Source organism: Eleutherodactylus coqui, chromosome 6 (genome assembly GCF_035609145.1).
Source record: "Eleutherodactylus coqui strain aEleCoq1 chromosome 6, aEleCoq1.hap1, whole genome shotgun sequence".
Lineage (NCBI taxonomy): Eukaryota > Metazoa > Chordata > Amphibia > Anura > Eleutherodactylidae > Eleutherodactylus > Eleutherodactylus coqui.
Window position 1 is genome coordinate 228,484,580 of NC_089842.1, and position 12,534 is coordinate 228,497,113.

Sequence of the window (12,534 nt, forward strand, 5' to 3'; positions counted from 1 at the left end):
TTGTTTAAACTTAACAATTTGCAACTTCATAAACATCCAGCTCGATAGATTAATAAAACAGTGATAAAGCAAAGCCATTGACTGCTTCAAAATCCTCAAGTTTGGTTCAGCCAGTATTTTTTTTTTTACTTTTTTTTTTCAGAAATGCACATTAATTATTTGTTGGGGGAGGAGATTTTTATTTATTTTTTTTCACATTTTTTTTCTAATAGAGTCTTAATGAAAACCGTAGAGAGAAAAAACAAACAAAAAGAAATCCTGAAGAGTGCAAACAGTCGCATTATGTACAGAGTATCCTGCCAGGTAGGAGAACGCCATGGAGTCCGGAGAATAAACGACCTGCGGAGCAGCCACCGGCTAACGAAACAAGTCCCTGCGCTTAACAAAATTAGGAACGGTCGCCAAAGAAATGTTTGTGATGGTTTAACGCACTACCAAGTGGTTTTAACATGACGGCTCCCATTGATGTGTAACCATAGTAAACCTTCAAAAAGGAGTCCGAGCAAAAACAACCTTCGGCCTGTGATCTCACCGGGACCCGGTACAATAGTGACGTCACTATTCCCAGGCGAGTGAACAGGCGGAATATATGTACTGCTGACTCACAACACAGGAATTATCCACTATGGTAAACAGAGAGGAGAAACGGAACATTACAGGAAAAAAAAAAAAAAAAAAATTCATGAAAAACCAAAAACAGCATAATAAAGCGAATGGGGTCAATAACAACGGCTGGAGATAAAAAAAAAAAAAAAAAAAATTCACACAAACACTCGAGCAGCAAACGCTCCGTGCATATTTTTTGTCATGCTTTTTTTTTTTTTCCCTTTCTTCTTTTTACCCACACAGCCTAAAATTTAAGACTTACATATTACTAGGTTTAATGGGGAAAACAAAAAAAAAAAAAAAGAGGGGCGACAGAGGGCCGAGGGGCGGGGAAAGAGCGGGGCGGCAGAGGGCCGAGGGGCAGGGAAAGAGCGGGGCGGCAGAGGGCCGAGGGGCAGGGAAAGAGCGGGGCGGCAGAGGGCCGAGGGGCAGGGAAAGAGCGGGGCGGCAGAGGGCCGAGGGGCAGGGAAAGAGCGGGGCGGCAGAGGGCCGAGGGGCAGGGAAAGAGCGGGGCGGCAGAGGGCCGAGGGGCAGGGAAAGAGCGGGGCGGCAGAGGGCCGAGGGGCGGGGGAAAGAGCGGGGCGGCAGAGGGCCGAGGGGCGGGGGAAAGAGCGGGGCGGCAGAGGGCCGAGGGGCGGGGAAAAGAGCGGGGCGGCAGAGGGCCGAGGGGCGGGGAAAAGAGCGGGGCGGCAGAGGGCCGAGGGGCGGGGGAAAGAGCGGGGCGGCAGAGGGCCGAGGGGCGGGGGAAAGAGCGGGGCGGCAGAGGGCCGAGGGGCGGGGGAAAGAGCGGGGCGGCAGAGGGCCGAGGGGCAGGGAAAGAGCGGGGCGGCAGAGGGCCGAGGGGCAGGGAAAGAGCGGGGTGACAGAGGGCCAATAGGGAGTGGGGGAAAAAAAAAAATGGAGGGATGGGTTGGGGGGGGGGGAGGGGGGCGAGAAAACAGGAGAACAAAGAAAAGATATAACATTCAAAATAAACAAAAACAGACAAATAGGAGAAGCGGGGGGTACAAGCTGCTTAAGATGGCTGCTTATTTTCCTAGAAACGGAAGAGGAAAAAAAAAAAAAACCCTTACAAAAATAATGCTTACTCTGCCTTCTGCCGCTCGCTTTATTTTTTATATTTTTTTTTAACTCTTCATAAAGTTCCTGTCCTGTCGATGCCAGAGGCTGTCAAAATGCTGGTAATAAAACGCTCTCGAACAAAGAGCTGGGATAGCGGGAAGAGACTCAGGTTCCATCATGTGGATCATCCCCTTCTTTCACACTCTAAAGCCGACATATCCAAAGTGCAGTTATGCAAAAGCAAAGAAAAAAAAAAAAAAAAAGTTTACCCCTTTCCAAAAAGAGGAAAAAAAAAAAAAAAAAAACAACTCCCAGGGCGTACGAGGAATAGCGTGGTTTTCTTACACTATAGTCCTAGAACTTTGATAAAAAGCTGAAAAATGTCTGTTAGTAAAGTAACTCCCCGCCGCCTCCCTTAGAGGAAGAGGAAGGGGGAAAAAAAGCTCCACGCCGAAAACATGGGAAAGGAGGCGGCTCATGACGGGATGCACTGGACTCGATCGGGACCCTCTTCGTCCTCGTCTGAGCTGTCGGAGGTACTGGGGGAGTCGTCGGAGTCTGCGTCGGCTGTGTTCAGACCAGGATCTCTTCTCCTCTGAGAGGGGGGGGGGGGGGGTTAAAAAAAACACAAAAAACAAGAATAAAGTAAAAGAGCCATTTCTGATAAAACGATCTCCTGCAGACAGGCGATCGCCGGCGGTGTGATCACATTGTAAACTAGGCATGGAAATGTATTTTTATGTTCCTCTTCCTCCCTTCTGGAGAGATGAGTCAGAGAAGATGAGACAGAAGCGCCGTCTCGGCACCTGCCGCACGCAACCCCTAATTTACAGCAATTGAGTAACTATCTGAGGGCGCGCTTTGTGCCACACAATGGGATTGATGAGTAGCGCAGGTGGAGGGGTCTTAACCTTGGGAGGACACGATCTAAAGCGGGAGCGAGGGGATGATAGATGTATCCACTGAATGGCCACGTTATCAGACACCCTTCTCATAGCACGTTAGCGACAATACATTCCTCGCACCATTACTCCATCGGACAGGAAGGGGTCAGCGATTCATGCTGCCTGTGCCAAATTCTGACCTCCCATCAACACGGGGCAGCAGACATCTGGATCCATCTGACCAGGAGAGGTTTCTCCGTTGCTCGGTGATACAAGATTTGTGCTTTTACCCCCCAGAGTCTCGTCTTCTGCTTCTCTTAGATACAATGGTGCTGAAAGCTGTCTCCGTCCACAGGATCCCCTTTCGCTGTATGTCGATTGCGCCATTCTCCGCACCATTATATGGAAAGATTACCCCCGCGGTTGGCAGTGAGACCTGGCTAGTCTAGCACCGATGACCCGGCCTCGTTAGAAGTCACTCAGATCGTCGGATTTTCCCATCTAATGTGGATTCACACAAACTGATCCGTGGAAAACTTGTCACGCGATTGTACGCCGCACTCCGGGGTCACGGGGAGAATGTCCATACAGGGAAGCCCAATCATGAGAGGGTTGGGGACCGTCATATAGGGGCCATTCAGTATATATTAGGGTAGTGCTGTGCAACCAGTGGCAGAGCATGCCACTGGTTGGAGATCACAGCACCGGGTGGACCGCTCACTACCAACATGTGCGCAGAATCTACACTCAGGATGTCACAAAAAAGTATATTTATCTATCTTTCCGAATTAGTTGAAAAAACATTCTAAGTAATGAAAATTACAACCTGTCAATTGGCGCTTCTGTTTGGCACATCCCTGTCAGCTTGGCATCTGATTAAGAACTGTGTGCGTGCGGTTCTGTAATTACCCATAAATAAAGGACACCAGATAGACAAACCCACACACCGCAGGGGAGACAGAACTGCTGGATCGGCCCCGACTGCATGACGGTACAGACGGCAGAGCCAAGAAAGACATCCCCTTCTACATCAGGTGCAGACAGACCCAACCGACTACTTTATACTACTAGAACAGTATTATAGTAGTTGTATTCTTGTACATAGGAGCAGTATTATAGTAGTTATATTCTTGTACATAGGGGCAGTATTATAGTAGTTATATTCTTGTACATAGGGAGCAGTATTATAGTAGTTATATTCTTGTACATAGGAGGCAGTATTATAGTAGTTATATTCTTGTACTTAGGGGGCAGTATTATAGTAGTTATATTCTTGTACATAGGGGCAGTATTATAGTAGTTGTATTCTTGTACATAGGAGACAGTATTATAGTAGTTATATTCTTGTACTTAGGGGGCAGTATTATAGTAGTTATATTCTTGTACATAGGGAGCAGTATTATAGTAGTTATATTCTTGTACATAGGGGGCAGTATTATAGTAGTTATATTCTTGTACATAGGAGACAGTATTATAGTGGTTATATTCTTGTACATAGGGGGCAGTATTATAGTAGTTATATTCTTGTACATAGGAGACAGTATTATAGTGGTTATATTCTTGTACATAGGGGGCAGTATTATAGTAGTTATATTCTTGTACATAGGGGGCAGTATTATAGTAGTTATATTCTTGTACATAGGAGGCAGTATTATAGTAGTTATATTCTTGTACATTGGGGGCAGTATTATAGTAGTTATATTCTTGTACATAGGGGCAGTATTATAGTAGTTATATTCTTGTACATAGGGGCAGTATTATAGTAGTTATATTCTTGTACATTGGGGGCAGTATTATAGTAGTTATATTCTTGTATATAGGGGGCAGTATTATAGTAGTTATATTCTTGTACATAGGAGGCAGTATTATAGTAGTTATATTCTTGTACATATGGGGCAGTATTATAGTAGTTATATTCTTGTACATAGGGGCAGTATTATAGTAGTTATATTCTTGTACATACGGGGCAGTATAATAGTAGTTATATTCTTGTACATAGGGGGCGTTATTATAGTAGTTATATTCTTGTACATAGGAGGCAGTATTATAGTAGTTATATTCTTGTACATAGGGGGTAGTATTATAGTAGTTATATTCTTGTACATTGGGGGCAGTATTATAGTAGTTATATTCTTGTATATAGGGGGCAGTATTATAGTAGTTATATTCTTGTATATAGGGGGCAGTATTATAGTAGTTATATTCTTGTACATAGGGGGCAGTATTATAGTAGTTATATACTTGTACATAGGGGTAGTATTATAGTAGTTATATTCTTGTACATAGGGGCAGTATTATGGTAGTTATATTCTTGTACATAGGAGCAGTATTATAGTAGTTATATTCTTGTACATATGGGGCAGTATTATAGTAGTTATATTCTTGTACATATGGGGCAGTATTATAGTAGTTATATTCTTGTATATAGGGGGGCAGTATTACAGTAGTTATATTCTTGTACATAGGAGCAGTATTATAGTAGTTATATTCTTGTACATAGGGGGCAGTATTATGGTAGTTATATTCTTGTACATAGGAGGCAGTATTATAGTAGTTATATTCTTGTACATAGGGGGTAGTATTATAGTAGTTATATTCTTGTACATTGGGGGCAGTATTATAGTAGTTATATTCTTGTATATAGGGGGCAGTATTATAGTAGTTATATTCTTGTACATAGGAGGCAGTATTATAGTAGTTATATTCTTGTACATATGGGGCAGTATTATAGTAGTTATATTCTTGTACATAGGGGGTAGTATTATAGTAGTTATATTCTTGTACATTGGGGGCAGTATTATAGTAGTTATATTCTTGTACATAGGGGGCAGTATTATAGTAGTTATATTCTTGTACATAGGGGGTAGTATTATAGTAGTTATATTCTTGTACATTGGGGGCAGTATTATAGTAGTTATATTCTTGTATATAGGGGGCAGTATTATAGTAGTTATATTCTTGTACATAGGAGGCAGTATTATAGTAGTTATATTCTTGTACATATGGGGCAGTATTATAGTAGTTATATTCTTGTACATAGGGGCAGTATTATAGTAGTTATATACTTGTACATAGGGGTAGTATTATAGTAGTTATATTCTTGTACATAGGGGCAGTATTATGGTAGTTATATTCTTGTACATAGGAGCAGTATTATAGTAGTTATATTCTTGTACATATGGGGCAGTATTATAGTAGTTATATTCTTGTATATAGGGGGGCAGTATTACAGTAGTTATATTCTTGTACATAGGAGCAGTATTATAGTAGTTATATTCTTGTACATAGGGGCAGTATTATGGTAGTTATATTCTTGTACATAGGAGCAGTATTATAGTAGTTAAATTCTTGTACATAGGGGGCAGTATTATAGTAGTTATATTCTTGTACATATGGGGCAGTATTATAGTAGTTATATTCTTGTACATAGGGAGCAGTATTATAGTAGTTATATTCTTGTACATAGGAGGTAGTATTATAGTAGTTATATTCTTGTATATAGGGGGGCAGTATTACAGTAGTTATATTCTTGTACATAGGGGGCAGTATTATAGTGGTTATATTCTTGTACATAGGGAGCAGTATTATAGTAGTTATATTCTTGTACATAGGAGCAGTATTATAGTAGTTATATTCCTGTACATAGGAGCAGTATTATAGTAGTTATATTCTTGTACATAGGGAGCAGTATTATAGTAGTTATATTCTTGTACATAGGAGCAGTATTATAGTAGTTATATTCCTGTACATAGGAGCAGTATTATAGTAGTTATATTCTTGTACATAGGGGGCAGTATTATAGTAGTTATATTCTTGTACATAAGGGGCAGTATTATAGTAGTTATATTCTTGTACATAGGGGGCAGTATTATAGTAGTTATATTCTTGTACATAGAGGGCAGTATTATAGTAGTTATATTCTTGTACATAAGGGGGCAGTATTATAGTAGTTATATTCTTGTACATAGGAGCAGTATTATAGTAGTTATATTCTTGTACATAGGAGCAGTATTATAGTAGTTATATTCTTGTACATAGGGAGCAGTATTATAGTAGTTATATTCTTGTACATAGGGAGCAGTATTATAGTAGTTCTATTCTTGTACATAGGGAGCAGTATTATAGTAGTTCTATTCTTGTACATAGGGGGCAGTGTTATAGTAGTTATATTCTTGTACATAGTGGAGTATAACTGCCAGTAACTTATAGCTGCTTGAGAGAAGGGATTGACTGCTTACATCCACTTGTCCATAGGAATTATGCGCACACCCATATGGATGAGCTGATGTAAGCATTCTCCTAGGGTGCAGCACTCAAGGAGGTTTCTTTGTAAAATGTAACCATAAAAAAAATTTTAAAAAAACAGAACACAGTGACATCAGCAGTACATACGTCCGTTATTTCAGAGACGGCCTCATACTCACCCTGCGGTGCCCCCTTTGCCGAAGATGGTGCATGAGAAACCAGAGCATGTGGTTATCAAACAGGTCCGCATGGTGTAGACTGTCTTCGTCCCGCTCCCGCTTATTTTTCTTTATAACCTGGAAGACGAGGAGCTTAGTGAGTGCTGCAGTGACTGAGGGCAGCGGTGTGCCCGCTACTAGTCATACATACAGTGATGGAAGGGAAACCTTAGTCTAACCCATCAGCTCCAGTGCCGCATTATCAGGAGTGCTGATTAACCACTTAGTGGCCAGTCTGTTTTGGCTCTTAAAGGACCAAGCAATTTTTATCATCGCATTGCAAGAGCCGTAACGCGTTGGCATAGTCAGTCGCATGAGGGTGTGATTTGTGGGAGGAGTTGCACATTTTGGGGGCCGCACTCTGGGGTTCCTTTACAGTGTTGTAGAACTTTCATTACTTTTTTATTTATTCTTGGTGGGGGTAACATTGACACCCCCACAGAACTTCCAGTGTTTTTTTTACTTTTTCCAGAGTTCAGTCAGTGAAAACAACATAATATTCTTTCTGACCAGCACGATTACTGCGAGACCATAAAAAGGAGCAGGCAAGAGAAATGAAATATTTCCATTGTCTGGGTTGTTGCAAATGCAGCGATACCCAATATGTGTTGTAAAAAAAAAAACTTTTTAAAATACATATTTAAAGGGGTTGTCCCGCGCCGAACGGGGGGGGCTGTTGAAAAAAAAAAAACCCGTTTCGGCGCAGGGACTTAAAAAAAAAAAAAAAAAACGCACAGCGCTTACCTGAATCCCCGCACTCCGGTGACTTCTTACTTACCCGGTGAAGATGGCCGCCGGGATCTTCTCCCTCGGTGGACCGCAGGGCTTCTGTGCGGTCCATTGCCGATTCCAGCCTCCCGATTGGCTGGAATCGGCACGTGACGGGGCGGAGCTACACGGAGCCGCTCTCCTGCACGAGCGGCCCCATTGAGAAAAGAAGAAGACCCGGACTGCGCAAGCGCATCTAATCGGGCGATTAGACGCTGAAAATTAGACGGCACCATGGAGACGAGGACGCCAGCAACGGAACAGGTAAGTGAAAAACTTCTGTATGGCTCATAATTAATGCACAATGTACATTACAAAGTGCATTAATATGGCCATACAGAAGTGTATACCCCCACTTGCTTTCGCGGGACAACCCCTTTAATACCGGTATTTGTGGGGAAATGTGTATTTTTTTTCAACTGGACTTTTTTTCATTAAACTTTATTGATCTTTTTAATGACACTAATTTTTAGTCCCTGAAGGAGGCTTGAAGATGTTATAGTGCGATCGCTAGTACACTGCATTACTTGTGTAGTGCATTATACTAAGTCTATGACAGCGGCCTATTACTCCTCACCTCCGGCAGAGGCACACAGCAGTATAGAGACCTTTGTTAAGCCTCCGGCTGCCATGAGAACCCATTGGTGCCTTACGATCGTACTGCTGGGTGCCGATGGGTGACAGGAGGAGCCTCTTCCCGTTATCTGCTTACACGCTGCAGTTGCTATTGATTGTGGCATGTAAGGATTAAACTGCCGGGGTCTGAGGTTTCTCCATTCCTGGCTGTTGGAGCAGGAGCCCCGCTGTCAGTAGTCAGCAAAGCCGCTGCCTTTTAATAAAATGGTCTATGTGCAGGTTTATAGCCCATTAATGAGATCAGCTGGCAATGAAGCGGTTACATTCTCGTCTCTCCGTTTTGTACCTTGCACGCCACGAGTCTCATCTCCCGGGCGCGGTGACTACAGCGCCATATGGATCAGAGATGAGCTCACTGCTGAGCTGACTAATTTGGGCCCACACATTCAGAGGGACGCTCTTGAGTTAACGTTAACCCCTTAAGTGCTGGGCTTGGTACGGTGTTGGGGGCTCACCTCTTTCAGTCCGTCCAGCTCTGTCGGATCCTTGGACGTGGGCAACCAGATTTTCACATCGTAGTCCAGGCCACTGGTCGCCAGAACGGGGAGGTGGGGGTGCGGCTCCAAGCAGTTAACCTGTGAAGACACCACGTATAATTATATACCTTCAATGCGGACTCCTCTGTGTAAGGCTGGGGTCACACAGGGCAGATTTGCTGCGGTTTTGCCGCGGATTGTCGTTGCATATCCTCACTGCGGCAAAACCGCTGCGTTTGCAGTGCAATGCAGCACAAATGAGATTTGCCAAAAAGCTGTTCTTACAGGACGGATTTTTTTCCCGCACAGCCGCAGTGCGGAAATGCAACTGCGGCGCGGTTTTCAAAGATGCAGCATGTCCATTCTTCTGTCTTTTCCGCAGCGCTTTTTGTCCATAGACCTCTACGGACGCAGCCAAAACCGCACCAAATACGCGACAAAAAATATAAAACGCTGCGGAAAAATCCGCAAGCCAAAAATTAACCTCTGAAGCGGTTTTGCATTCCCCCCTCCCCCCATTTCATTCCACTGAGTAATTTTGATAACGTTCAGTACATTACAGAGAACCATCCAAGAATACGCAAAAAACAACCTGCAGGCCGCCACAATCCATCGGTTTGAAAAAGAAAAAAAAAAAAGTTATTTTTTTGAAAGTGGAGAGGAGAAAAAAAAAACAAAAACAGTGCCGCACCTTTAAGGGGTTAACCAATGTAAAACTAGCAGGTGGAACTGCGAACCGAGTGTGAAGCCGTGATATAACTGAAGAACAGTTCAAGTAGTATTTCCATAGCGACTAGAGATGAGCGAACCTACTTGGCCACGCCCCTTTTTCGCCCGAGCACCGCGATTTTCGAGTACTTCCGTACTCGGGCGAAAAGATTCGGGGGGCGCCGTGGGTGAGTGGGGGGTTGCAGCGGCGAGTGGGGGGGGGGGGGGGGGGGGAGAGAGAGAGAGGGCTCCCCCCTGTCTCCCGCTCTGCCACGCCTCCCCCCGCATCTTTTCACCCGAGTACGGAAGTACTCGAAAATCGCGGTGCTCGATCGAGTAATTACTGGAAACGAGTAGGTTCGCTCATATCTAATAGCGACCCCAACTCATTTGCCCCGTTGACTAAGAGCTGGCTTCAGTGCCGACCCTATGAGAGGAGCAGAACGGCTGCCCGGCCCTCCAGCTGGGGGGATTTCGTGGCCCTATGAGAGGAGCAGAACGGCTGCCCGGCCCTCCAGCTGGGGGGATTTCGTGGCCCTATGAGAGGAGCAGAATGGCTGCCCGGCCCTCCAGCTGGGGGGATTTCGTGGCCCTATGAGAGGAGCAGAACGGCTGCCCGGCCCTCCAGCTGGGGGGATTTCGTGGCCCTATGAGAGGAGCAGAACGGCTGCCCGGCCCTCCAGCTGGGGGGATTTCATGGCCCTATGAGAGGAGCAGAACGGCTGCCCGGCCCTCCAGCTGGGGGGATTTCGTGGCCCTATGAGAGGAGCAGAACGGCTGCCCGGCCCTCCAGCTGGGGGGATTTCGTGGCCCTATGAGAGGAGCAGAACGGCTGCCCGGCCCTCCAACTGGGGGGATTTTGTGGCCCTATGAGAGGAGCAGAACGGCTGCCCGGCCCTCCAGCTGGGGGGATTTCGTGGCCCCCCTTAATTTTTTTTTTCATTAAACACAATGCTGGAGAAATAAATAATTTCCAGCGGAGCGCAAAATAATTTCGTATTAAAATCCGCCGTTTTATTACACTGCAGCTCGATGTCACATCGGGGGCCGCCGCTTCCGAAGAGTTCATTGCGCATTTATAAGCGTTATTACTGGAGGGAGCAATAACAAGCTGCGCCCCCCCCCCCCTCCTTTCCCCAATCACAAGACAGATGTAGCGCAGTTATGCAAATTACCAGATTACGGGCCGCAGCTGCGCGTCTATAGAAAACAGCGCTGATGAATTACCGGTGAGGAGGCGAAGCTGCAGAGCGCCACCATACTGAACGCCCGAGGAGCCCGGAGACGTCCCAACAATAGGAGCAGACATAAGTGAGAATTATGGCCGTGTGTGAAGACACTGACCACCCGGAGGGCAGCGGGGAAGTAAACGGCTTATCTGCGGCCTAACTACACCATCGAGACTGAAAATAAGGCTTATCATGAGTTATAGCAGTCAGCGGACAACACAAGCTGGATGGAGGGAGGATGGCTGATCACCATGTGCTCCTTCTCATTGAATGCTGGAACAGGCTAATTAAAACTACTGATAGTCTATCCCTAGGACAGGCCATCAATAGTAGTCTGCCGTCCAGGATCCCCGCATAGCAGCCATTGTCCAGGTTGATGCACTCAATACATTCAGATAATTTCTGCAGGGAGTAGACAGCTCTGTTCTCACTATAGTGGCCAGGCGTGGAATTGCATGCCATTCAGATCAGTGGGAAATTTATCTGTAATTGCAAGCCTAGCCACTGCAGTGAGAACGGAGCTATCTGCTTCCTGCATAAATCAGCTCAGAGTATTGAATGCACTGGCCCGGCAAACAGCTGATCAGGGTCTTCGGTGGCAGACTCCCACGATCTATTATTGATACGTTATCTTGCAGATAGGCCATCAATAGTTTGCAACCAGACAACCCCTTAAAAAGGAATTGTCCAGTTATAAACTATTGATAGCCTATCCTTAAGGTAGGCCTTCAATACTGGATCCGCAGAGGCACCGGAGACCCCTTCAATACTAGATCCGCAGAGGCACCGGAGACCCCTGCCAATCAGCTGTTCGCTGGGCCGGTGTCCTTGTGCACTCAGCTGATCACAACGGTCTCACTGCAGTGGCCAAACTTGAATAGGAATTTTGCCTGTAATACCAAGCCTGGCCACTGCAGTGAGAATGGAGCTGTCTGCTTCCTGCAGAAATTAGCTAAGCGTGAACACACTGGCCCAGCGAACAATCGATGAGCAGGGGTCCTGGGCTGCGGCTGCAATGGATTTTTATTAAATTGACCCTCCGATCCTGGACAAACATCTGACGACCTGATGCACTAGTATATGTTGGTGGTCTAACACACTACATGCTACCCTGTGGATAGCACTGAAAAAACAAAGCAGCAAGTAGCGTTTGAGAAGCAGTGCTGACATCTTTGTTTGTCTGGGACCGGAGGGTTGCTTTAAAGGGGATAACAATTTGATTGATTGGGGTCTACCCACAAATCCAGAGCAAGGGGGTCCGATGCATCGGGGATCGGTGGTTGCTCATGTGGACTGCAGCCCCATGCATCGCAACGAGACTGCTGGAGATGGACAAGTGCTTGAAGTCTATGTCCAATGAATGAAGCAGCCACCACTCCATTCATACAGGGATCTTTGGGACCCCCGTTCTCAGGATCGGTAGGGGGTCCCAGACAACCGATCAGATAGTTGGACCGGGAATAACTTTCTAGCTTGGCAGAACCCCATCGCTTGTACTGCTTACCACTCCCCCCTTGTCACCATCCATGAACTGCACAATCTGGCAAGACGCCTTCTCCCACAGGAAGATGTGGCCGCAGTCGCTCCCGCTCACCACAAACTCGCTCTTCGGCCCGTAGAAGTTGACGCCTTTCACTGAAAAGAAGAATTTAAAAAAAAAATTAAATCTAAAATGTAATCAAGTGCCTGCCCCCCCCTGCAA

General features: G+C 45.5%; 1 protein-coding gene across 1 annotated transcript in view; it reads right to left on the reverse strand.

Annotated features, from left to right (window-relative positions):
- Nucleotides 1-1,349: 1,349 nt before the first annotated feature.
- The window catches only part of DCAF8 (DDB1 and CUL4 associated factor 8), a 43,565-nt gene continuing 32,380 nt past the window's right edge, over nucleotides 1,350-12,534 (reverse strand). Inside the window, 4 exon segments of the mRNA XM_066609039.1 lie at nucleotides 1,350-2,263; nucleotides 6,977-7,093; nucleotides 8,875-8,994; nucleotides 12,337-12,467. Coding sequence (XP_066465136.1) covers nucleotides 2,144-2,263; nucleotides 6,977-7,093; nucleotides 8,875-8,994; nucleotides 12,337-12,467 — 488 coding nt within the window. The 3' untranslated portion in view covers nucleotides 1,350-2,143.